General features: G+C 37.9%; 1 protein-coding gene across 1 annotated transcript; it reads left to right on the top strand.

Annotated features, from left to right (window-relative positions):
• Positions 1 to 1,388: 1,388 nt before the first annotated feature.
• obst-E (obstructor-E) lies at positions 1,389 to 25,371 on the top strand. The gene is made up of 5 exons (XM_083134964.1): positions 1,389 to 1,492; positions 19,522 to 19,719; positions 20,854 to 21,048; positions 23,278 to 23,479; positions 24,731 to 25,371. Exons 1-5 carry the CDS (start codon positions 1,441 to 1,443, stop codon positions 24,735 to 24,737), a joined length of 654 nt encoding a protein of 217 aa, XP_082991090.1. The 5' UTR covers positions 1,389 to 1,440; the 3' UTR covers positions 24,738 to 25,371.
• Positions 25,372 to 26,339: the final 968 nt, after the last annotated feature.

Raw genomic sequence — 26,339 nt, 5'->3', positions numbered from 1 at the left:
TTATCTGCCCGGATTTTGTTGACATTTCATCTTTTAACTGGTGCAACGTAGACATTGCTAACTAGTACAGAAATCCTGAACACCATCCTCAGGTTGAAGAAATGCAATTTTTTGGGGTCATTTTAGGTCATTTTTTTTACAATTTTTTTTATTTTTCGGTATTTTTTTAAAATTTTGCGTCATTTTTAGTTCATTTTTTTAAAATTTTGTGTCATTGCATGCTGAAACGTAAGAAGTTCAACAATTTCTGTTTTGTCTGAAAGCTATCTTGCAGTACTTACTCTGTGTTTAACTACCAGCGCAACAAAGCCTGCCTGAAAATCGCGAAATGCAACATTGTCGAGTTTTTCATTCACAGTCCGTACAACACAACAAGGTGAAGAAGCTATCGTTAAATTGTGTGTCTTGGAATATATATACTATTTTCAATAAGCAGATTGAGTTTTGTACGAATTTTGGGTCATTTTTCAAAGATTTTAGGTCATTTTATAGGATTTTTTTGTCATTTTCAAGGTCATTTTTCAAAAATTTTTACGTCATCAAAATCCGGGCCCTGTATGAGGAATTGTTCATCTGGGGAGGTGTATACGTTCGTATTTACGAGCTGTAAATGTAAATTTAGAGCCAAAATTACCAAAATTGTGGCGTTTGTAAAATATTTGAAGGGGTGTTGAGGAAATTTTGTGGAGTGTTAGGGGGTGTTAGGGTGTGTGTGGATAAATCTCTGTGTCTCTCGTAGGTGTGATACCCACCACCGGCAGAAATAAATTTGTTCACCTGAAGACGAGAGAAGAGGTGAACAAACGCAGTGCTGGAATAAGCATAGTCTAAAGCACTAGACAGTGAATAATGTCCAAGTCAAGCAATGTCCGGGTTTCATCCATTGCGTTCAAGCCGCCGTGCGGTGGCTAGAGGTGTGAAACTTGCCCAAGACTATCCGGAACAGACTGATCATTAACAAGTAACCCACGACCCGAATGAGTCGTGTTTTGGCACCACTGTTGAATCTGCAAGCACCCAGCGCACTGGCTACGGTAATACTTCCTCCTCGCAAAGCAAAGAAAAAGGAAGAAAAGGTATGGGAAACTGACAATGACATTAGCGCCTTCCTAGAAGAAGAACATTCCGCCAGGCAGCAATCGCTTTGAACTTTTGCATGGTTCCAGTACGTCACTTGGCAGAATCGCCTTTCACTCGCGGAAATGGCAAGAGATGATCCGGTGACGTGCCAATGTTGACAAAACTCACGTCCAACCACATGTCCTGAGTTCTCGAAAACTCTCTCACACTCCTTCATACACATAAGTCACGTGACGGAGCAAGGATCCCCCTCCTTCTTCCAAACACCTCCCAAGGTCCATCTTCCCTCTCCCGCTCCTGGGTTTCCAATAGAATTAGCTTCTTGGAGAATCCTACTGTTCTTTCAGTCAGTTTGTAACCATGCAGGTGACGGGTATCCTTGGACACATAATCACAGTCTATATAACAGCAGGTAGGTGGGAGGATCATCTTATTCAAAGTGTCTAATTTGTTGCTTATCTTGTTGTGCTGATTGTGGTATTGTAAGGGTCGACTGTACCTTGTACCTTTATCAAAAAAGACTTTTCCAAACAAATATCTTTCTTATTGATTGAAAATAATAGTTCTGTTTAGAATCTTTTCAGACAATTCTAAATAAATTCTAAATAATGTTCTCTGTTGCGTGGAAATTTGCAATAAATTAGTGATATTAGTAAGCTTATAATTATTATAAAGATCCAGACGACAAGAAGAAGATAATGCTCTAAGAATAATTATAAATAGGTATATTTCTTCAGATTTCGAATAGTTGGCTTAATTAATCAAAAATATATTTTCTAAATCGTTCCTCACCACAATGTGTCTAAAACCTCTCGTATTCAAGAATATCGTAGTCGATCGAAATTTCGAAAAATTATCTATGCTTATAAGTACTTCCAAAAACATGCAAAAATATGTTCCTGTTTTCTAGGATATTCTTTACATGACTTCATGGCTTCGGCACCGATAGGAAACTGTATGTTTTATATGTAAAAATAATTTTAAAAAGTAAAGGAACGTCCTTGTTATTGAAAAAAATTTCAAATTATAATTACAAATAAAAAGAGGTGCAGCAATGCCTTATTAAAGATTGGAGATTAGGCATGTGTTTTTCCATACATACAAGGATGGACGACCACAGGATTTCTTTCCAGGAGGGGGCAAACGAGGCATATTTTCCCCCATAATAGTGTTGGCCCCTCATAATACACTCATTAGGTTTGAAGTTATCATGTTCCTGGAACACTCTTCTGATAATTAACACAAATTCCTGTGACATAAATGAAATTATATGTGTGAAATATATAATTTTGGGTCGGCATTCATTTTCCGGAGGAAGGGGCGTGGTCCCCCTTGCCCCCCTTCCGGATGTTCATTCCTACAAAATAAATTAGTTAAGATTTTATATATTAGAACGTTAACTTAAATATCTTCATCAAAGGTTTCAACTGATGTGGAGGTCATACAAAGTGTTGCCAGCAAATCTGAACTGGTGCTACTATGTTATTTTCCAATGTCGTTAACTCTGACAAAACGTATTTAAGTAGACTTGTTATGAAATTATCATGAATTGAGCCCTTGTTGCTGAAACTGTATGGTGGTTTTGTGCAGGGGTTCGTGTGGGAAAAGGCACTGCGAAAGTGATCTAGTTCTCATCGTATTGTTTCATCTCCTACTCAGCGAAGAACTATCTGGTCAATGCTTTGTTGAGGATTGATTTATTCATTTGGTTACTGTGCTATGTGCTACAGGATTGACTTGCTCTTCAGAACTAAGTCCTGTTCGAAGGTATTTCGGCTGATGCAATGTGCAAGGCAGCTTCTTCCAGAGACAGAAAATTCCATATTCGTGCCTTTTCTCTTTTCTGTGAAGCGAGTGAACTTTTCCATCAGGTTAGGCGGCATGGAAACCTTTTGTAAGGTTCTTACATAACGATGTACCAACAGATGGACGACAAATGCCTCGTCTGTAAGGAGCGACGGCACACTTTCTCCTCTCAGGCCCTGAGGCTGCTCCTCACCACTATCCTGCCAGCTATTCAACGATGCAGAGGGAGACAAGGGCCTTGATCTGCTTTTATTGGGTCAAAATGCTCTTCGCTTTCTTCTTAAAACCCCCGCCTCAGGGATGAGCTGTGATGGGGGCTGTCATTGGGGAAACCACCCCGTAGCTTTTCTTTTCTCAGGGGTGGTTGTTTAACCCAAGGACGATCAATCTTATTCATTGAGGTGCCTGGAGTAAGATCGACCAGCATATTTTCGAATCCCGCATTAGCATCGCTTTTCTATCACTTTGATAAGGATGAGTGATGATTAGATGAACTGATGGACAAGGAATACCCATGGCCAGGTGGGGACTGGAACTCGGGAACTTCGGTGGCGAGAATGATGATCGACTACTTAACGCGCTCGGCCACGGAATAGGTAAAGTAAAAAAAGGTAAAGTGTTCCCCCGTGCATAGCACCACGCCATGAAGGCGTATAGGGGGTGTGGGGGTAACTTAACGGGGGTAACGCCCCACACTTTCTTCATCCAGTCGTGAGTGGGGGTGATGTGATCAGCATCACGCCCCTGACCGCCTTTACCCCCCAGGTACCCATGTTATTCGACGCTGGGTGGGCGCCGGGGCCGCTTCCACCGTTAGAAAAGTTCCCGGATTTGAACCGGCCGGGGATCGAACCCGGGACCTTTAGCATGGTAGTCAGACGCGTTACCGACTGAGCCACCGCGGCCAAGGAAAAGGCGAATCCCAAATAGGGATGTCGTTTATGCCCCCTTCAATTTATCTCTCTCTCTCTCCCTCTCTCTCTCTCTCTTTCTCTCTCTCTCTCTGATCATACAGTGCCATTTCTGACTTCATCTATCTCTTTCCCATCCTACCCTTCTTTTATCATTCTATCTGTTATTCTTTCTTTCTATTAATTTTGTTATTTTTATATCTGTCTATGTCCCTTTTTATTCTCTCTCTCTCTCTCTCTCTCTCTCTCTCTCTCTCTCACACACACACACACACACACACACACACTTCCTTTCTCCATATCTCTCATTCCCTTTCCATCTTGCTCCAATTCTCGATCTCTTATTACTTTACTTTTCATCTTACCTATTTTGTCTAAGACACCTGTCTCTCTCTCACACACTCTCTCTCACTCTCTCTCTCTCTCTCTTTCTTTATCTCGCTCTTACTTAGTTCTCTCTTTTCTCTTCTCTCTTTATCTCGTTCCTATTTATTTCTCTCTTTTCTCTTCTCTCTTTATATCGTTCCTATTTATTTTTCTCTTTTCTCTTTATCTCGTTCCTATTTATTTCTCTGTTTTCTCTTCTCTCTTTATATCGTTCCTATTTATTTCTCTCTTTTCTCTTCTCTCTTTATCTCGTTCCTATTTATTTCTCTGTTTTCTCTTCTCTCTTTATATCGTTCCTATTTATTTCTCTCTTTTCTCTTCTCTCTTTATCTCGTTCCTATTTATTTCTCTCTTTTCTCTTCTCTCTTTATCTCGTTCCCATTTAGTTCTCTCTTTTCTCTTTCTTTACCTCGCTCCTTTATATTTCTCTTTTTCTCTTTCTTTATCTCGCTCCTATTTATTTATTTATATCTTTTCTCTTTCTTTATCTCACTCGTATTCATTTCTTTCTCTCTTTTGCCTTGGTTTCTCTCCTATCTCACTCAGCCATTCCTTTTTCCCTCCCCCTTACAACTTTTCTGCTTTTATTCTCATCCTTTATATACCTCTCACTTTTGATTATTCCACTGAAATATTAAATATACCGAATGACTCCTAGCGTGTGTCTGCATTGAGCAAGCTTCACAACGGCCCCGCTACAACGCTGCCAGAGAGAATACTTCTGGAAAAACCAAAATACCATCATCTTTCCACATTGCGTTCATCATTCAAGGCCGCCAGGGACACCAGGAAGAACACGTCAGGCGATACACGCTGCGTGCTCCAGGTTTCTCATGTTAAGCATCTTCCGTTTTTCGCTTATTCATTGTTGGCATCTTCCTCCCCTCTCTGTTTCGCCAGAATGAAATGCAGAGGTCGAGGAATCACGTGCTGTTAGCAGAAGAGGATGCAAATCCTGAAGTACTTCTGCCAGTCCGAATATTGAGTTTCAGTTTGAGTTTATGTTTTACGTCCACTTTATGCACAGAATGCTAATTGGTGATTGGATCTACAGTTTAAAGTTGGATACAAAGTACTATGTACCTCCACCGGATATCGAACCGTTAGGAAATTTTCATTGCCGTTAAGATTTTTTTAAATATTTTAGGGCATTTAATGGATTCTTTTCCATATGTTAGCGATTCTTAGGTCGTATAAACTCACTAAAAAATATTTTTGTTATACTGCTGTATCTAGTGTTTATTATATTGTAAAAGGAGGGAGGAAATGATTTCGACAACGTCCATCAAGTTCGAACACACGAAATAATGAAACTGATAAAACAGAGTCCATAGAATCACAATTTATGCCTAGCACCAACATTGATTGATTGAATTATTTTGATTGATTGTTTGAATTGATGTTTTAAGTCCACTTTATGCACAGAAGGACTAATTGGGACTGGACCTACAGTTTAAAGTGGGATCCGAACCACTATGTGCCTCCACCGGGTATCAAAACAGGGACCCCTTGATTACTAGGCGACAACGATTTATTCAATTAGGTTATTTCACGTCGCTTTTCTTTCACTTTTTTCCTAATCGGGATGATGAGGATTAGTGGTGATATGGTGAATATTGATGAAGCCACACTCACAAAGGACATCCATGTCCAGGGTTGGTTTCGTAGCGTGCTGTACTAACCACTCCACCAAGGAGGTCGGCCCCTAGCACCAACATGTTCATGAATAAATAATATAAGTGATATTTGCACTTACTTTTATTAGTATTTAAGGTACATATTTGTCTATGACACAATATTTAAGCTGTTTTAAGCCGACATTTGTGACGGAGTGGTTATCACAGCGCGCTACAACGTCAGGGGTCCTGGGTTCGAATCCCAGCCTGGGCATGGATGTTATTTGTGAGTGTATATTCATCAATTTAATGATATCATCACTCATACTTATCTTTGCGATTAGCCAAAAGTGGCAGAAAGGCGAAGTAAAATAAACCAAATCAATTAATCAATTCAGCTGTTTTAAACAGTTTTCTTGGCGTGAGTAGTCACAATGAATTGTTTTGACTTTTAACCACTGCGATCTGTACATACACACCAAGATTTCACAGACTCGTTCTGTCTCCGCGTGTTGGGTAGTCACTTAAGTATATTATTATTATTGTTAGCAACAGCAGCAGCAGCATTTATAATAAGAAGTCGATTATCTCTACTTTCTTCGATGCACTGCCAAAGTATGCAGGCTTTAATTTTCTCGTATAACCGGTTGTATACCTGCAGGGGATAAATTGTGTCTTTCAGGTTGCATATCTCCCGGGTGAACGCGACAGTTCAACAATAATGCTGCCTTCAAATCTATCAGTACTAAATTATTTACATGCTAAATTAATAGCTTTGACCTTCACGCACTCCTTTGCGTGCAAGGAAAATATTATCCTCATATTTTCCTGTTATAATAAATTTTGCAGTGAAATTTGTTTCTAGCCCCAATTCGTACATATTTGCGAAAAATTCCTTTAATTGCACGTTTAAATAACCACAAAACAGTGGTTGTCTGAACTATCACTATGTAAGCCTTTTTTTCGAATCAACTGAAACTTTTCAATTTATGGAAACGGCCAAAAAAATTGATTCCATTTTTGTTCGTTTCTCTGGGTATTTCTATGCAATGCCTATTTTAATTAAAAAGGTACATTTAAAAAATAATTGTTTTCTAATGCGTTTTTGTAAAACGTAAATAGAAACACTTATTTTGCTATTTTGGTAATTTTGCCACAAATGTATGTTTTATATTATTTTATTTTATTTTGCACGTAAATTTTGCACAAAATTTGTCAGGATATTTTTGGCCAAATACAAAGTGTCACGAAAAAATATCCCAAAACTGAAACAATGAGCAAGTGGATAATGTATGACTACTACTTTATTGTTACCATTATTACAGTTATTACAATAATATATTTCTTGTCCCCTTCTTGTATTGTCACTGTTAAGTTATTTCCCTGTAGAAGTGTTACACTACGATAGCAAGTCATATTTTGAAATGTTGATAAGGTACGTACAATTAAATGTTTGTGTGTGTGTGTGTGTTTGCAGCACGAAATTCATTCCCGTTACGACGTGTAACGTTTGATATATTTCAGAACCTACAAACAACCCCGTAGCTACATATTTTGGAGCCCTAGGAAGGTTTGTGGTATAACACAAGAAGCACCGACATTTTCTTGGTTCCTTCGATATTTTCTTCTCATTCCATACTTTGTTATATTTACATCCGGGGAAACAGAGAAACTAATTTTAAATACTATAATATAATATTTAAAGATTTGTAGTTTTGCATTTCTGATTTTAAGAAAGTAAAGCATATATTAGAATATTTTAGTTATGTCTTAGTGCCTGAGAAACATCTTTAAAAACGTACTATTGCTACAACTATGGGAAACATAAAATTCCAAGTATAAATTTATCCGTCCTATATTCTGAATTTATTGTTGTTTTCTTTTTTAAAAAAGAAAAAGCTTTGAATGGTGCCCTTTGTACATGCCGCCCTAGGCTCCAGTCCTCCTTGCCTACCCCTTGCTACGGGCCTATCTACAAACTAGTATGAACAGATATAACGAAGGAAATTTACTGTTGTAAATGTAGGAGAAGAAAATCTTAGTTGCAACATGAAAGCACTTTTTGTATGTAACAGTGGCAGTAAAAGAGACAATTTCACATATTGTCTGGTTTGGGTGCCAAAGTTGCCATATCTTCTTATTCTATAGGAGAGCGGTACAATTATATTCGGAATTATGGCTTTAAATTAGGTATCGTCCGGTGCAAATGTATCGGTTGTATTTTATTTGCCGATACCGGTCAATACCTTTGATCGCTTGCAGGGTCCTCTAAAATACACCGGACACTTACGCAGAGTCTAATTATCCTAAATGTGCACTTTCTGTGCATATTCCTTTTAGTTTCTTATGGTATCTTTGCATGCATCTACTGGATTCTAGTGCCCATAAATCCTCAGTCTGGTCATAGAATTACCCTCTTCAACGTCGTAATGTGGTACGCAACTTCTTTGTTCCTCTGAAAGACCGATTCGCTTCAAATGCAGACAAGAGAGCGACATTCCTGCCCCGTCTGTGGAGCGTTGCCAAAGGTGCTGCTCCTCCATTAAGAAGTCGATGGACATCAACAGTCTCCTCACGGCTGCTGCCGAGGGAAAGTTGAAGGTCAGGAGCCCCCTCTTCGCCCAAATACCAGTTGCGTTTCAGGTCTTTTCCAGTGAAAGTGGGGATCTTACCTGGAGGGGCCATCGAGAGGAGCCCACGCGAAGGACAAGGCTTCCTGAATCAGGGCTAGATTCTTAACAGCTCATACCCCCTTAAGCTACTCAACCCCCCCTCAAGCCAGCACCAGGGCTAGATTGAACTGTTGCCATCTTTCATAATCTTCCTCCTTTATTGGATATAAGGGCGTCATTGCCGGTGGAAAATTTTCTGAATTTATGGTAGAACAATAATCACAGAGGGATAAAAATGATGAAAACAAATAAATAATGAGAGACAAATAAAGAGAGAAGTGGGGGGGGGGGGAGAGAGAGAGAGAGAGAGAGAGAGAGAGAGAGAGAGAGAGAGAGATATGGAGAGGGTAGATAGGTAGTAATAAATGTGGAAAGCTTGACACACACTCGCCAATATATGTATAAGCTTCAACAATAGAAACGTAGTAGCACTACTAATAATGTCAATATATTAATACATGAACAGCATGAGATTCTACGATGGTATACAATTGACACCTCTCAGGGCACGGGAGATTATTAAGATTTGCAGCCAAAACAAAACTCAGAACTTTCGTTTAACATTACTTCAGAATCTATTTATCACGACTATGCAGTTCATAATAAAAATGTACATAAGGGTACAAAGGCATAATAATGTCCACAAAATATATCAACTCAGTCAGAATAGACACACAATGACAAAATAATGTAGAAACATAGACAATATCACGCCCCGAGACAGAGGTCTCGGCAAGGGTTGAGGGTTCGTGACCCGACGATAAGAGATGAAACAAAGTCGTCCGCGCAGAGACCCTCTATAAGCGCCTGGGCGAAAACGAGTTGTGTACAAACTAAGGCCGGTAGGGTGTATTGCACCCCACACTAGAAAAAAAAAAAAAAGTCGTTTTCACGTTCAGAAGACACAATGGGCTCTTATGGGCAATGCTTTTCTTATGGGAAATACGAGCGCGCTGTTGTGAAATTTCTGGATTTACAAATTTAGCTTAAGTAAAATTGGTACCTGCAGTTTTGCAGGAAATTTTGTAGAGAATACGATGGTGAACACAAAAAACTGGTAACTTGCTTACATAATTTTAGATAAATTAAAAACGCAAATTTTCTGTGAAAACACAATTTTTACATTGTTTTCATTTCTAACGTTGAAACATGCCGTAAAATTGAAGCATTCATTATTAAAAAAATTGACACTGTTTTTTAATTGTCATAGGTGACGGTGGTACTCAGAATTTATCAATACTTTAAAGCATATTTGCATTAAAAAATATTCAAATAAAGTATGTGGGGATTTTTTATATTCGTGCAGTAGAAAATGTCGTCGCTGGCCATTTTTTGTTCTGTAATTCCAAGTAAAAACTTCCAGCGACAAAGTTGTGGAGAAAATAATGAAATTATTTTTTATAACCACTCAAAGGTTCCCAGAAATGTTACTTCCATGCATTTAGAGTTTCTTTTTAACCCGAACCGCGCGCGAAGTAAGGAGATGTTGTCTGGCCATCTTGAGCTGACTCACCGCAGCATTCCGGCTAATCACCACCAAGTTTTCGAGTTGTCATTTTATTTCCATTCAGTAAAAATATGAACTTCATGCAGTTTGTTATAATAGAATTGAAATTACTTAAATTTAATAATTGACAATTATTTCCAATGCTGCTGTTGTGAGCAACATTAGTGCTGTCGCAAATACACGTTGTTTTTGTTTACATTACTGTCGACATTAATGCTGAAATGAAGATCACCTTTCAGTTTCCAACGTACACATAAATTCATAGACACCATATTAACCTTTGAAAGGCTTTCCAACACGTGACAAAATATGGGGCTTCAAGATAGAAATATGACATAATATGACATGCCTTGCTTGAGTCATTCACGTCTTATCAGTTCACGTGGGCCATAACTCATTTGTTTGTTTGGGTTGCAACTTGAATCTCTTGAGTGAGAGATCTGCTTTGGTCTGTTTAGACTTTTTCCCTCTCTCGAAAAAGTATTTTCAGTTGTGTGAGCTCTCAGTGATTTTTACTTTTTTAAGTGATTTCTGAAGTGTCATATTCGTGCATTACACTCGCGTGTGTAGTGATCGCAATGGATCATAGTAAAAAGGGTAACTGTAACGTTCACAGTATAATATTAATATTAATAATTACATATAATTATCATTATATATACAAAATTTGTAACACCTTCATTGTGAAGGAAGGTCATCATTTCCCGGCGACATGAGCTAGCGCTGTATTGGCAACACTATGCGGTTTCTCCATAAGCGCCGTTGTGTCTTCTGAACGTGAAAACGACTTTAGTACTCCACACTAACCTCACCCCTACGAGCACCAACGCATCTCGGGACCATGCACATGTCAAAATTCAACATTGAAATAATCACACATAATGTCAAATAAGCAACTACAAACTCCTCAGCGAGTGCCAGGGTATAACAAGAGTGCCGTAAGGTGTTTTTTCACCCTACACCGGTCCTCCGCACGAGCCTCACCCCAACTAACACCAAGGAGAAACTAAGCAAAGCACATTAGACATTTATGCACATCAAATTACAAATAAAAAATGGTTCAGAATCTGGGCCGACTGGCTCGTATTTATACTTTTTTCGTCGCCACAGACGACTAGCATCGGAGTGGAAATCATATATGCAAAAGCGTGAAAAAACATTAATACATTATAACAAAATGCACAAAAGACACATTAACAGCACAAAATTATAGAAAGCATTTTACAATTAAAACATTCTTTAAATAACTCAAAATTTTACTAGAAAACTATAAAAACTATTAATGTGACGTCAGCTACAAGATTAACATACACAAGGTGGGACCGTGTACTTCAACAGTCTGACGTCACTCAAAGATTCGAAAGTAAATAAAATACAGAAATAAATCGAAATCTGCAACACAAATAGATTCAAAATTACACAAAAACAATAACATAAATTCTCGCGTGCATAAAACTAACTAACTAACTCTCTAGCCTTCTTAAACCCGAAGGTTCATGGTTGCAGCAACACAGGCCTTCCATCTGTCCCTATCTTGAGCAAGATCTATATACTCTTTTTCCATCCCTACTGATTTCCTTTAGGTCCATCTCAACGTTGTCCATCCACCTTCGTCTTGGTCTTCCTACAGGTCTTTTACCATCAGGTTTCCCAACAAAAATCCTGTAAACTCCTCTTTCCTCTCCCATTCGTGCCACATGGCCTGCTCACCTAAGTCTTCTTGATATAATCATTCTAATAATACCTGGACATGAATACAAATTATGTACTTCAAAATTATGTAACCTTCTCCACTCACCTGTCTCCTCATCCCTTTTAGGTCCAAAGATTTTCCTAAGGATCTTATTTTCAAATACTCTCAATTTATGTTCCTCTTTCAATGTAAGGGACCTAGTTTCACATCCATATAATACTACAGGCAAAATTACTGTTTTGTATATTTTAACTTTTAGTTTCTTAGATATTAAACGAGAAGACAAAAGTTTATGAAGAGAGAAGTAACATGCATTTCCTGAATTAAGCCTACTTTTTATTTCCTTTTTATCATAATTTTCATTATTTAATATTACTCCTAAGTATTTTAATTTGGAAACTGGTTCAAACGAGTTGTTATCAATAATTAGATTTTGATTATTACCTAACACTTGGTTTCGGCCTGTAAGCATATATTTAGTTTTCTCTTTGTTAACTTCCAAACCTATCTCTTTAGCAGTTTTGAAAAATATTTTAGCATTATTCTTAATTGTATTCACATCATCCCCCAGTAAGTCTACATCATCTGCATATGCTAACAACTGAGTCACACCATTTAATTTTAGTCCTTCTTTAGTTTCTTTTACCTTCCTAACAGCATATTCTAAGGCAAAATTAAAGAGCAATGGAGATAATGCATCTCCTTGTTTTAACCCATCATGAATTGTAAATTTGTCAGACACATTAATACCCACACGAATTTTACTTTCTGTTTCACTGGTGCATAGGGGAGACCGGGGCACTTTGTCACAATTTTCACATTTTATTTTTTTGTGGCTCTCACGTAAGGCCGAAAATTATAATTTTTTACATGCAAATACTTAGTTATCTTGTGCACAACATATGTTCCTCTGTACAATGTAACTCATCCTGAACTGGACTTATTAACTCTTCTTTATGATCAATACAGTTGTGACAATTTACCCCATATGCGGGGTAAGTCGTCACAATATCTGGGGCAAGTTGTCACATGCTATTCCATTGGCAGTTTCATTAAATAGGGATGTATTATTAATGCAACTCCTAGAAAAAGACTGGCAATGTTACTAGCACTAAATACTTAGCATGTAAAAGAGACTTTAAAGCTAATTAAATTAAAAGGTAAATTATGCTACTTAAACAGGAAATAAAGTAGGTGGGCCTGTATATTTTCTTCATCCCAATCTTTATAGGTATACCAGAACTTTCATGAAAACAACACTAACTTACAGAGTAGCTAATGAATCAAAACTACAAACTTAAAGGTTACAGAAAACTGTTTCAGTAACAACATTTGCAAAAGATAGGGCCTACACTTCCAACACACGAAATTTGCCAGTGGCATTCAACTTCCTTGTGATTTTAGAGTTAATAAATTGCAAAAATATTCCTATATATATGTCCGAAGCTTGTTTTAGGTATGATACTAGTAAGTCTTCCTCATGTTCCGCAAATACTCTGTTACATGTTGAGTAACCCAATGTGAATGAGTATTGCCCGGACTGTAGTTCACTATCTGTAACACGTGCACAAAATCTCGCCAATTTTCTGTAGTGGATATGAAATTCTTTGGCAGCTTTACGTATTGATACGGGGTTATTGTTTCTTTACACGGCTCTTGCTGCAGCCAGTAGGTCTCCCATGGGCGGGGCATTCCTCTCAGTCTTTCTCTTGTATGTTCTCACCATCTGCGAAGCAACAGAACCACTTATTAAAAGAGGAATACACCACTTGTATCATGACTAACACACAGTGGGGCACATTGTCACAGTGACAACATGCCCCGTCTTATTTCTGACAACTTGCCCCACGCGTCGTAGTTCCTCTTTTTTAAAAATATCTGTACCAAGCAATAAGATTAAGCTCATTCAGAGTACCACATTATAAAGCTCTATTTTTAACCTACATAACACACACGAAGATACTTACCGCTCACGCTTTCACGAACACACAGTAGGAAAATTCCAGGACTGAAAAAATTTACACTGAAGCACCGAAAACAGACAAAGCTCAACTGACTCAGCCATGTGTTTCCCGCACACCTCTAAACGAGTACAGTTGGAAGTGATATCTAGTAGGTAAAAGAGAAAGCAGCACCAGCTCGCTGACGTTTAGGCTTTTCTCAGAATTGCTACTGTGACAACGTGCCCCTTGTGACAATGTGCCCCGGTCTCCCCTACTCTTATCATACTAACAAGCTTTTTAGGGATTCCAAACTCTACTAATATATTATATAACTTATCTCTTTTGTCCGAATCATAAGCTTTTTTGAAATCAATGAATAGCTGATGGACATTTTGATTATATTCCCACTTTTTTCAAGTGTCTGTCTTATGTGAAAAATTTGATCTGTAGTTGATCTGTTACGTTTAAATCCACATTCATAATCACCTATAATTTTATTAGCATATGGGGTTAGTCTTGTTAAAAGAATGCTTAAAACTGCGTACGGAATATGTCCTTTCATTTCTACAAAAAATACATACACACGATTCCATGGTGAACCAAACAAGCCACGTCAAGCTTTTTACATTGAGTTAAGTGTTCGTGTTGATCACACACAAATATGGCACCAACACAACAGTTCGGCACAATTACAATGTGCAAGGACAAGCTTCTCCCAACTAAAAAGAACTCTGTTCATAAGTCTATATTGGGAAAATAAACTTGCTCTCGATCTCGGCGCAACCACAAGGGGGGGTCCCAGGAAGGACATGTCAAGCTAGGAAAAAAAATAGTTTGAGTTTTTGTTTTAAGTCCACTTTATGCGCAGATAGACAAATCGGGACCGGACTTAACAGGTTCAAAAGAGAGATTCCAGCTACTTGCAACAATGTGCCTGCACGGGGATCCCTTGATTCCAATGTTTGCAATAAGTTATATTTATTGGTAATGTAGTGTTCTGTACGAGAAAATTCTTGTGAAACAGTGATTAAATACGAGATGTGTGATTGATTAACTCACGGGCCGTGGAAAATTGAGTTCAATATGCTGGCTCTCACTTGTACTATTAGTGATAAGTGTTGATGTCGAATTGCATGAACTGAAACACATAATTTTTGTTACTTCCTTTCATGTGCTTTTTCATTGTTATTGCCCGCAGCCATCACATCATAGTGGCCGTCGTCGCTTTGTAATCAAGGGGGTTCGATACACGGTGGAGGCACATAGTGGTTCGGGTGCCACTTTAAACTGTAGGTCCAGTCCCGATTAGTCTTACTGTGCATAATGTGCACTTAAATCATCAAATCAATCAAACCTTCCATATTTCTCTGTGTGAAAAGCTGTCGTTACAAAAGCACTCCACCTGTTGTTTACATAGTTCATAACTCTCTAGTTACAAGCTCGCGTTCGATGTTAGCTCCTGTGTTGCTCCTCGCCTTTAGTTACATCACCTTTTTCCAGGAAGCGAGCGAAACTTGGCTCCAATGTTCCATTCTGATTTGTTCCAGCATCTTCTGGCAAGGTCTCCGTGGAGATCTTGAGATTCTGGAAGGCCTTGAGTCGCACGCACAGCTGAGGACCTGGAGAATATTGCGCGTGCGACTGCTGTAAATGTTACCTCATTTAGAAATTTTCTCATAGTGTTCGCACGCGACTCATCCTCCGACCGTTAGGCTCTTGGTTTGATGCCCAGTTTTATGGGATATGGTATCTAAGCCCACTGGCGTACATGGGGGGAACTTATTGGGGCTGTAAACCCAAATTTAGAGCCAAAATGTCCATAAATTGAGAATCTTTAAAAAAATTTAGAGTGTGTTGAGGAAATTTTGGGAAAGTTTTAGAGTCAGAGGGTGTTGGTGGTGTGTGAATAAATCACTGCTCCCAATTAACAATTTTGTCTTTGAACAACTTATAAGACGAAGGTTAGTTTAATTGCAATTGCGAAATATCCTATTGCGTATCCCGCCCCTTACAACCGCAGCTACGTAATATTCACCTTTACAATTCCGGCCCCCTCCGAAATCCTGCGTACGCCAGTGTTTCAGGCCAGGGGGCTGTAGCCCTACAATGGAGTCGATACTCTCCGACAACGTCTGGGCACTATGTGACCGTCAAAGTCTGTTTCAAGTTCACTTTATGCATAGATAGGCTAATCGGGACTCGACCCGCAGTTCTTAAAGTTAGATACGAACTACCATGTTCCTCTACCGAGGATCGATTCCTTGATCACAGGAAGAAAGCGTTACCACTACGCTATCGAGAAGCCCCATTTGTTGCTGTATACGATGGTTTCTGGCTCAATCCTAAACCAACGACTCTGATAAAGTTACATGTAGCTCTTTTTCAATTAAATATTTACTTCCTAACAAGACTCCCAGATAAAGTAGTGGCTAACGCTAAAATCAAATGGTCCCCAGACTTAAAACACAAATAAATACGTAAAAACAAATAAGGTAGGTGAAATAAAGGTGGCCCTAGTTAAGCTTCTAGGGCAAGTTACAAATCTCTAATGAGAGATACATTTCTGAAATTAAAAGAAATAACTCATATAACTAATTAACAACGCGTACTAAATGGATATTATGTAACATTGCTTGTAAGATTTTTTTAAATGAGAATTACAAAACCGTTATATCTGTTCCCAAGGGGGCACATGGGCCCTAAAAGTGGCCCACGACTTATAGTTGGCTTAGAAAATGATGCTTGTGCTCAAGAAAACATATTTATTCATGTTTATTCAAGTTTCTACATCTTATTAGAGAAAATTATTGGTGTCAAACCTTTGATTGTTGAAATGCATTATATACAGTAACGACGAATATCCGACCTCCGTGGAGGACTGGTCTGCACAGTCTCTATGATGCCAGGGCTTCCACAATAACTTAAATAAAATGGCTGCTGGCAGCCAGAGACAGTTCGTTTTCTACATGGTTCACCTGAATGGGAATGGATATATTAATGTAGTGCCATTTGTTAGCTGCTAAATGCTAATATGATTTTCGTAACGTGGGCCAAGTTGGGGACACGGGCTACCTTTGGCTCACCTACCTTACATGCCGCCGAAGTGGCTGACTACATTGAGCGACCGACTCTCGAGCTCTCCGTCAAAGTTCCCAGATTCGAGTCCCGGCCTACGTATGAGTGTTTCTTCATCAATTTATTCTAATTATCATTCATCTTCATTGTCACGATTAGCCAAAAGTGGCAAGAATTGGATTCAAAATAAGAAAAAATATAAACATATCAAGGTCTTTTATTATTAAGGAAGTAAAATAAATACCCAGTGAACAAAGCTTTGCTTTTTAACTATTCAGATGAGAACAAAATATTCAATTTTGAAATTGTCGTTGTTGGAAGGTCTCGCTATTTGCGTACTGCAGCAGTTAGTATAGTCTCGAGTTCGAATCCCTGGTTATATAGGTCTACGTATTATATCAATCCATCATGCATTCTCATTGTTGCGATTCGTGAGGTACAAAATGGCGTAAAATAACTAAAGTATGATAATGATAAAGTACGGTCAAATCATTGCAGTTTAATCTGCAGAAAAATTAAAATCTTTCAGATATTGTTGTTTGCTGTCAGACTATCAGTAGCATTCATGTGTAAAGTACACACCAAATGACCAACATTTTGAAAAGTAAATTTTGGTTGAAATAGAAGTGATAAAGTTCTTCTGGAATTCTTGTGATTTAATTCTTATGAAGAAACCATCATCGAAAATGTTGCTCAAAGACCCTTCCTTTGCCGCGGAGAGTTTTGAAGCATTAATTTTCCCAGGATACTTGAACAGGAAAACCAAGGTCTCAGTAATTTCCCAGGGTGTGTCAAGAACATTGATCGCGTGGCAAAGTCTCCAGAAATTTTAAGAACGCCACAAAGGATTCTGAATGTCAAGCAATTCCGTATTCTTGCACCACAGTCAGTGTATCTTCATCTTCCTGTCCAGGCATTTAAGTACCGAATTTTTTACTATTGTGATAATTTTTATGCTACAAAATATGAGATAGATACGTTTTCCAACAAAGAAGATCCGATGATATTCTTCCATTTTCATTCTTAACTGTGGCACACAATTTCCTCCTTCTGCTGATCACTCGCTATTTTGCGACACTAGCGATCCTAGCGGAGCAGCGGTAAAGCAGCATAAGAGCACCATGTGGGAATAAAACTTCCAGAGTTTTACTAATGTCTTGTTTGATTTTCTATCGTAAACAGTTACGTCGTAATAACTGTGTAAAGTTGATTCATTCTTTTATACTTACCCTGTATTAGCAGAAGGCAATCCGCAGTACCTGTAAGAAACTGTATTCTCGGAAGGCTGTCCATGAATATCTTACTCGTGAAAAATTTTGATGTATCCAACACTCAATCACGTCTATCTCATTTTCGGTTCCTAAAGAATTCATCACTTTCGAACATTGAGTGCGTAAACAATCTTAAACTTTTCAGAATGAAAGTAGAAGATTTACCTTTAATGGAACAATGGCACAGTCATGGTACATATGAAGGTAGTAACACATTATGTAAAATTGTACTTTATTATTTTCTTTTGTATTTATATTTAAAAGGTTTGTATTCTTATTTAATTTCCATTGCGTCTTTCTTACAGGCGCACGCGCGAGTGCGTGTGTAATTTTATATGTAGCTTACTACTATGCTTACAATGTACTTACTATGAAACTTAAGTGACATATCATAATGACAAGGGTTAGGTGCCAGAGCAACCGCAGGCTGAACCTCGCCTACTTGTTATTATTATCATCATTATTATTATCTATCATAATTATATCTATTATCTATTATTATGTCACTAAATTATATGGAGTGGTTGGAGATACTTAATTTAACCATCTTGAGCTCAAGAAGGAAAGATAAAATTGATGTATTGATACAAAAATTTTGTCAAATAGGATTGATAGTGAATACTTTATAAATACAATAGTATATAACGTTCCAAAATATAAAACAAGAAAACAATCATTATTATCAGTAAAATTGAAAAATGGTGGTGAATTTATAAAAACATTAAACGATGATTTCAATTTTGACTTCCCTTAAAATATTATTTAGGTATAGGATGTGATTTGCTGTAAAAACCATTATGAGTTAATCCTCTGATATTACTCTTTATGACAAAGTGCTGTATAAGTTTTTTTAAAACTGTTCTCAGTACTTTAAATAAACTATTATCATTATTATTATTATTATTATTATTATTATTATTATTATTATTATTATTATTATTATTATTATACTATACATGTATAGTCACAAACAAAAGTGGTGGGTGGCTATTTGGAGTTCTTAAGTTCGCCTTTCCCTATTGACCTGAAACAAAACACATGAAATATTTTTGGAAAGTAAATAGAACATTCCCGTTACACAAATAGGAACAAGTATAACTGCACATATAAAAAGTTATACTTTTGACAATGGCCAACCTTTGTGGTCAAATGCTTAACGTAGCGCGCTTCAAACAGCCAGGGGTCCTAGGCTCGAAACCTTGGTAAGGTATTCATTTGTTCTTTCATCTAGCCATCATCAATCTTCAACGTTGCTGTTAAACTGGGAAGACAGAAAAGAGATATTTAAAGTAACAAAAATATAGATCGAAAGTGTATATTTTTGTAATGTTAAATACTGGAGTGCACATATAATTAGTTCATGCTATAAATTTTATGCATTTTTTCCTGCTGTATTGAAAATTCGTGCTCTAGTGATAATAATTTGATCCATACTAAATTATGTGATTATGAATTTTCCAGTAGTGTGTTCTCTACCACACGTTTTGAAATTTTCATATTTTATTGTCGGTATGATGTATGCATTCTTTTTGTCATTGCTCTTTTCATTGATGCTTTCAGCCCTTTCCCAGTCGTGTCCGGAGAAGAACACGAGAATAGCCGACAGCAAGCAATGTGACAAGTACGTGGAGTGCCAGGACGGAGTGCCGGAGGAGAAGCTTTGTCCAGAGGGTCTCGTGTTCGACGAGAAGGCGAGGTACTTTACCTACCCTTGCAAGTACCCCGTGGATGTAGACTGTGGCAGCAGAACTGCACTGCGTAAGTTTCTCTCTCCTTTCTGCTCGATGTTCAGCTCGCTATCTCTATCTTACTCTCTCCTCACCAGTCTTTCTTTATTTCTGTCCCTTTCTTGTTGTCCTTCTCACCCTCTCTCTTTCCCCCTCCCTCTCTCTCTCTCTCTCTCTCTCTCTCTCTCTCTCTCTCTCTCTCTCTCTCTCTGCCTGCCTGTCTTGTCTCCATATTTCCTTTCCCTCTATATCTCCCTTCTCGCTTTATCTCTTCTTTCTCGCTCTATCTTTCTCCCGTTTTACTTTTTCTTTTCCGCGCTCTCTCTTTCTCAAATGTTTATCCTTCTTTTCCGAGATCTTTCTCTCTCACCCTATCTCTCTCTCTCTTTCCTTTTACTGTCTCTCTCTTCACTTTGGTTTTCACTGTTTCACCTCTTTCTGTCTTCCCCTTTGTTTTTCTTTTCATGTTTCATCTCTCTGTCTGTCTCTCTCTCTCCCTTTGCTCTTCTATGTCACAGCTCTCTCTCTCTCTCTCTCTCTCTCTCTCTTTCTCTCTCTCTCTCTCTCTCTCTCTCTCTGCGTGCGGGTATGTTTTTCTTTGATTTTGCGCCCCCTCTTTTTCTCGGTTCCTGTTGTTTTTCATCTTTTGCTCCTCTCCTTCCCTCTTTCCCTTTCGATCCTTCCCACTCATTTGCTTCGCTTCCTCTGCTTTCCAGTCTCTTCCATTCTCCCTCTGTCTCAGTCCCTCATTCCCTTTCCAGTGTATCGTGCTTATCCTTCGTTCCCTCTTGGTTCTCTATAATCTCTCTCTCTCTCTCTCTCTCTCTCTCTCTCTCTCTCTCTCTCTCTCCTCTCTCTCTCTCTCTCTCTCTCTCTTTTTCTTTCTCCTATCTCTGATTTTATCATATTTTCATTTGTTTTTAAGTATTCGAGATTACAAATCCCCCGTGAGTGGTACAAGGATGGTTTGTGAATAGTTTCCAGAGAGCTCTGTTGCACACCTCCTTGCTGCCTTAGTCATTAATAAGTTGTAATTTTACTATAAGCCTTTCTCTTATAGCTTATTTCGGATGGCATTAGGGTGGGCTCACACTGGTTCATGGAGGGATAGTGCAGACGCCCTGGGATGGTTTGTGACAAATTACTCGGTGGTTTCGTATTTCAGAACCTGACCAGCCTAGCGGAGACTGCCCTCACCAGTTCGGGTTCTTCAGAGCGGGCAGCAACAACGACTGCGGGCTGTTCATGAACTGCGTCAACGGTCACGGGTACATGTTCAACTGCCCAGAAGGCCTTGCGTTCAACGAGGACACGCTCCAGTGCGACTGGCCGGACCAAGTCGCGAGCTGCGACTCGGAAGGTACGTGCGTACATTGCTCGACAATGTTATTACCTCAAAAGGATCTAGTTTAGAATGTGTGACTTGAGTATGTCATCGTATTCATAATGGGCTTCCCGATGCTCAGTGGCAGTAACACTGTTACCTTGAAATCAAGGAGTCCCTAGTGGAGTCACATTGCATTATAGTTCGGATCCAGTTTGTACTATTCATAATAAATAAAGATAATAAATATTGTACAGTCCTCGTTAAGGGTCTTACTTAGACATTATTTCCTTTCAAATACAAGTAAGTACTTGTAATCAAGGAGTCCCGGGCTCGATACCCGGTGGAGGCACATAGTGGTTCGGATCCCACTTTAAATTGTAGGTCCAGTCCCGATTAGCCTTACTGTGCAAAAAGTGGACTTAAAACACCAAATCAAACTAAACCAAAACAAGTAAGTACTATTTGAAATTAATTATATAGCTAATAACATTTCTTCGCGCACACAAATCTAACATCACTATTAAAAAAAAACATATTTTTGAATCATAAATGCAATGTACTTTTCTGTCATTCTAGTTATTATTATTATCCATTATATCAATAAATAATGTAAATATTTAGTCCCTTCGTACTACAATATCCTCTTCAGAATTAGTTTTTTTTGCGGTGACATTGATAACTATGCAATGTTCCCAATCTGAGAAAGAAAGTTCCCTTGCCCTAAAAATAGCTATTCTATCACAGCTTTTTCTATTTTTCATCATGATTTTGCAATATAAGAACTAAAGTTTAAGGAAGTAAAGCAATAATTGTATCAAATCTGTGCTTAAATATGCTTTTACGTAAAAAATTAAATTACTAGTTCCCAACTTGTAATGCCATTAATAGGCAAATATTATTGGCGAGTATGGTTACTTATTAAGAAATTCTATGCTCATGAAGGACAAATCCATGGCTAGTAACAAACAGTGCTGGAAGTGAGAATTCCTATCTGGGAGGATGTTTGATCGAGCGTGAGTTGATACTTGTATGGATAAACATATGCACACAATGCAGTAGGTGCCTATGCAAACAATACTAGCTGAGCGTATGCTTTATGAATTATTTTCTAAACTGGGGGGGGGGGGTACTATCCCCGCGCCCCACCCACTTATAGCCCTGGTTACAACACATATTCCTCCCAGGTTGTTTCGCCTTTTTAAGTCAAGCTATTTTTGTCATGCAAACGTCACATACTATGAGAAGTGAAAATATTACTATTGTTAATATTATATTTATTTATTTATTTAACAAGAATTCAAAATACAGCGTTAACCATTTGACATTAGAATGTATAACAGTAGAAAAGAACAATAAAAATAACAACAAAATAATAACACAAACAAAAATTACATCATATAAAGACCCTTACATGTTTTTGTACAATAGCCTTTTAAAACGTGCCTGATTATCAAAAATGTCAATTTGACCTGTTAACATGTTGAATTGGCTGGGTAGTCTGTAGAGCAAGGAACGTTGGATGAGGCTTAACCTTGGCTTCTGAGAAGCAAAAGTTGAGTGCTTCTTGTTATAATGGGGGGTAGGATGTACAAGTTCGAAATTTGTTTAATATTGGGTATGGATGTTTATTTATGTTGTGGTTGAATAAAAATAAAAGAAATAAATGTACTAAAATAATTAAGACATGGGATGGTACATCGTGTCGACGGTCCAAATTGTTTTTATTCCGAGTCTGACCGGCTGTGTATTTTTTTGAGAACAGAAAATTTTTGTTTAAAACAAAAGAAAAAATTTTGTTGGGGTTTTTAAATTTTAAAATGTTTAAAATTTTGTGATTAGCTGCATTTTTAAATTTCAACTATTACACTGAATTTGAATTGATAGTGATATAAGCCGAATATAGATTGGATATATATTAAAATTTATTGCAAGAACACACTGGCTTCTTTTTATAGAAATAGATGCAGTGATATATGTAGAATTTTATAGAAAAAAATGCTGGTTTGTTTGAAACTGTTTTTTTTTTTTAGAAAGCAGAAAAAATGAAATTTTGGGGGGAAATGTGTAGAAAAATTAATAGTAATAGTAAATAGCAATTGGTATATCGGATATATTGTTTTGCGAAATGGCACTCGAAAGTTCATTTCCTGAAGAAGGCGGTCACTTCTGATGGTACCATTAACAATTTTATGAAGGAATACATGGTCTGCCAATTTATACTATCCTCACGTATTGTTTTAAGCAACGAGTTTTCACTTTCAGCGTATCTTGGGTTCAAGTGTCCCGAGACGAAGAGCGTGGACAACTTCCCCTCCAGCCAGTTCAGCTTCTTCAGACACAAGAGCGACTGCCACAAGTACTTCATCTGCCTGGACGGGAAACCGCGCCTCTTCAGCTGCGGCGAGACTAAGGGCTTCAGCGACGAGACGGAGGGCTGCGAAGACCTGGAGACCGTCCCCGGATGGTGAGTCCGTTGGCAATGTTCTTCTACTATTCATCTATGCCAAGCAATAAAACGTTTGACTTCACAATTATGTTCTTAGCATCATTGATTGCTTTGGTTTACTTTACTTCGTTTTCTGCCACTTTTATATTATCGCGGAAATGATGAGTGATGATATGATGAAATTGATGAAGGAACACTCACAAAGAACACCAATGCTCAGACCGGGATTCGAATCCGAGACCCCTGGCGTCGTAGCGCGCTCTAATAACCACTCCGCTACGGGAATCGAGTATCCTACTTAGCGAAAATTGGTAGATGAACCTACACGTGTCCCGACAGTGACCCGAATCCAGTATCTTCGGATTCAAGATCGTGAGTCGAACACTAAATGCGCTCGACCCGGGAGTCGACTCGTTCATACTTGACTACCCTATGAATAACATTTTATTGTTTAAACGGTTTAATTCCTTTAACAAATATGTGACATAAAATGTATATATATATATACACACCAAGCTCCGTGGAGGATTGGTTAGCACAGAGCGCTACGACACCAGCGGTCCCAGGTTCGAATCCTGGTGTGGGTCATGGATATTCTTTGTGAGTGTTCTTTCATCAATTTCATCATATCATTACTCATCATAATCCTCGCGATTAGCAAAACACATAATTTAATTGTAATTTTTGCTAAAAGAATGAAACCTTTTAAACCAGTCCATTGTCTTTCATTGTGAAGTTTAAACGTTTGAATTACTTGTGTTTCATATTCCGAATTTTCATGTAGTTTTGAATGCCATGATGTTTAACAGGTAGAAACATGAACCTGTTGTGTAGAGAAGAGGGATATGTTTGATTTTGTTTATATTTCTTTATATTTCTCAACTCCCTTATGTTAGCATGTTCCAGTTGCATATCTGTGTCAAAAGAATCCCTCAGTGTCTGTGACACAAATGTTTCAATGTAGTTTACAATCAGTTTAAAATTTGCGACTCGTACCTGTCATTTCAAATAAATCAAATACATAGGAAAGCAGTTTCACATGAAATGTGTATACATTTGCTAATTTTTAATATATTGTTGCTTTTGGTTTACAGCGAATCAACTTCCGAAGATGTTATTTATTTCATAAAATTCAACTATATAGTGACTATTTTGTCTAGACAGCTTAGCTTAGATTTATTCAACCACCTATCACCTGTGCTTTCCCCTGATATTGTTGCTGTGTTATCATAGAAAATGTTAGTAATAATCCTATCATTTCTCTTCCAGTACATGATCAGTTCGGCGTAAACCAAAATGAGACAAGGTGATATTTTTCGTCTGAGAAGATGGAAAGTACCAACTAATTTATATACCTTGACTTTGAATATTTTGTGTAAAACTAACTTGAACAAAATGTAATTACTCAATTTGCTTTCCAACACATGGATACTTTTATATCAAACATCCATACATATGTACATATGAGTCCATTAAGTCTTGTGCTATTCGATTGTAAGTACATGGAAATTTATTATATCTTTCAAATAATCAAGTATATATTTTTCTTATTCAAATCTCTTTAATTGAGTGATGATATACTGTGAGAGACATTTATTTCACCTGAAAGTTTATATGTAGTCTATAACGTACGTCACAATTTTAGCCAGAGTTAAGGAGATGTAATTTTTATGTCATGGTGGTTTGTTGGTTACCCTCCCCCCTCCCCCGAACATTATAAGCGTGCGTCAAATATTAGAGCATGACGTTGACGTAATACTGATGAACTAAAACTATTTTATTTCTTTTCCCCTTCAAATTCTTGCATTATTCTCCTGACTCCAGTTAAGACACTGATGTGCCTTCATATTTTTCCTTAAGTTCAATATTTGTTCAGTTCTTGTAATTAATCTAAAATTATGTACGTACACATACATGACAAAAAGAAAATAGATGGCAACTTTCACAAATTATTTTGCATTAGTCTGTTTTTACCCCTTCTTTTTGCCTTCTCCTGTCCTTTAAAGTCGTTTTAGCGTTTACTGAATTGTCACAAAATGAGAGCTCCTGAATTTGAAACCCCTACAAAGTACATAATTGTTCCATTCATCATCATTCACTCATGTCAATTTTGAACACGACGATCCAAATTAGAGGGGTAAAATACCGAATATACTCAAACGAACGCGCTCTGCTTGAGCAGAGAAGCGCCATCTGCGTACTGCTTTGGACGTTTTGCTGCAGTTGGTAACAGGTGGTTTCAGATGTTATACTGTGTGATAAGATCTTTGTGTTTGTTGTGCTGTATCTTTGCATCCTTAAAAGTATGAAAAGTTATTTTGTACGGAAGTAAATTGCAGAGTAAAGATTTACTGTAATTATGGGATTAGTTGTATTAGTTTGCAACTGGGAGTCACGGCTATCGTTGTGTTAAAACCGAAGCAACTGCCGACCAGTAAAAACAGGATTGTTCTAGTGAAATCAAAAGTTCGTTCCATAGCTAATTCGAAACGTGGTATCCCGAGTGTCATGTACGAATAAATATGTGTCTTAAATAGCCCTTCTTTGCTCGAACTGGAATCAAAATGGCCGTGGTGCGTACCGGTCAAAAGGTCGTGAAATGCTTCCGTACTTCTACACAAGTACCCAGTGGAACTCTCGTTCATTTTAACCTGTTCGACGCACAGTGTGAAAATCGGAGCGAAAACCCAGCCGAAGCGGGAAGAATTGGGCATCGTTCAACAGGTAAGTGTAAAGTTCTTTACCTGTTTGTGCGTGTTTATACGGGAAAGTGGAGGGGGGTGAGATAAAATTTGGTAGATGTCAAGGGCAAACCTCGAGATTAGGTTTGGTGCTAGTGACCCTTCGTACTACTGCGAGAAAGTTGAAAGCTTTGCAT

Source organism: Lepisma saccharinum, chromosome 14 (genome assembly GCF_977018435.1).
Source record: "Lepisma saccharinum chromosome 14, izLepSacc3.1, whole genome shotgun sequence".
Lineage (NCBI taxonomy): Eukaryota > Metazoa > Arthropoda > Insecta > Zygentoma > Lepismatidae > Lepisma > Lepisma saccharinum.
Note: the sequence above shows the minus strand (reverse complement) of the source record. Positions and strands in the feature narration are given on the sequence as shown.

Bases quoted from the DNA above. Each gene is read 5' to 3' on its own strand.
- obst-E (XM_083134964.1), top strand. From the start codon at position 1,441: ATGCAGGTGACGGGTATCCTTGGACACATAATCACAGTCTATATAACA. The intron at 1,493-19,521 runs GTAGGTGGGAGG...TGATGCTTTCAG, and splicing joins CACAGTCTATATAACAGCAG to CCCTTTCCCAGTCGTGTCCG. The intron at 21,049-23,277 runs GTACGTGCGTAC...TTTCACTTTCAG, and splicing joins CGCGAGCTGCGACTCGGAAG to CGTATCTTGGGTTCAAGTGT.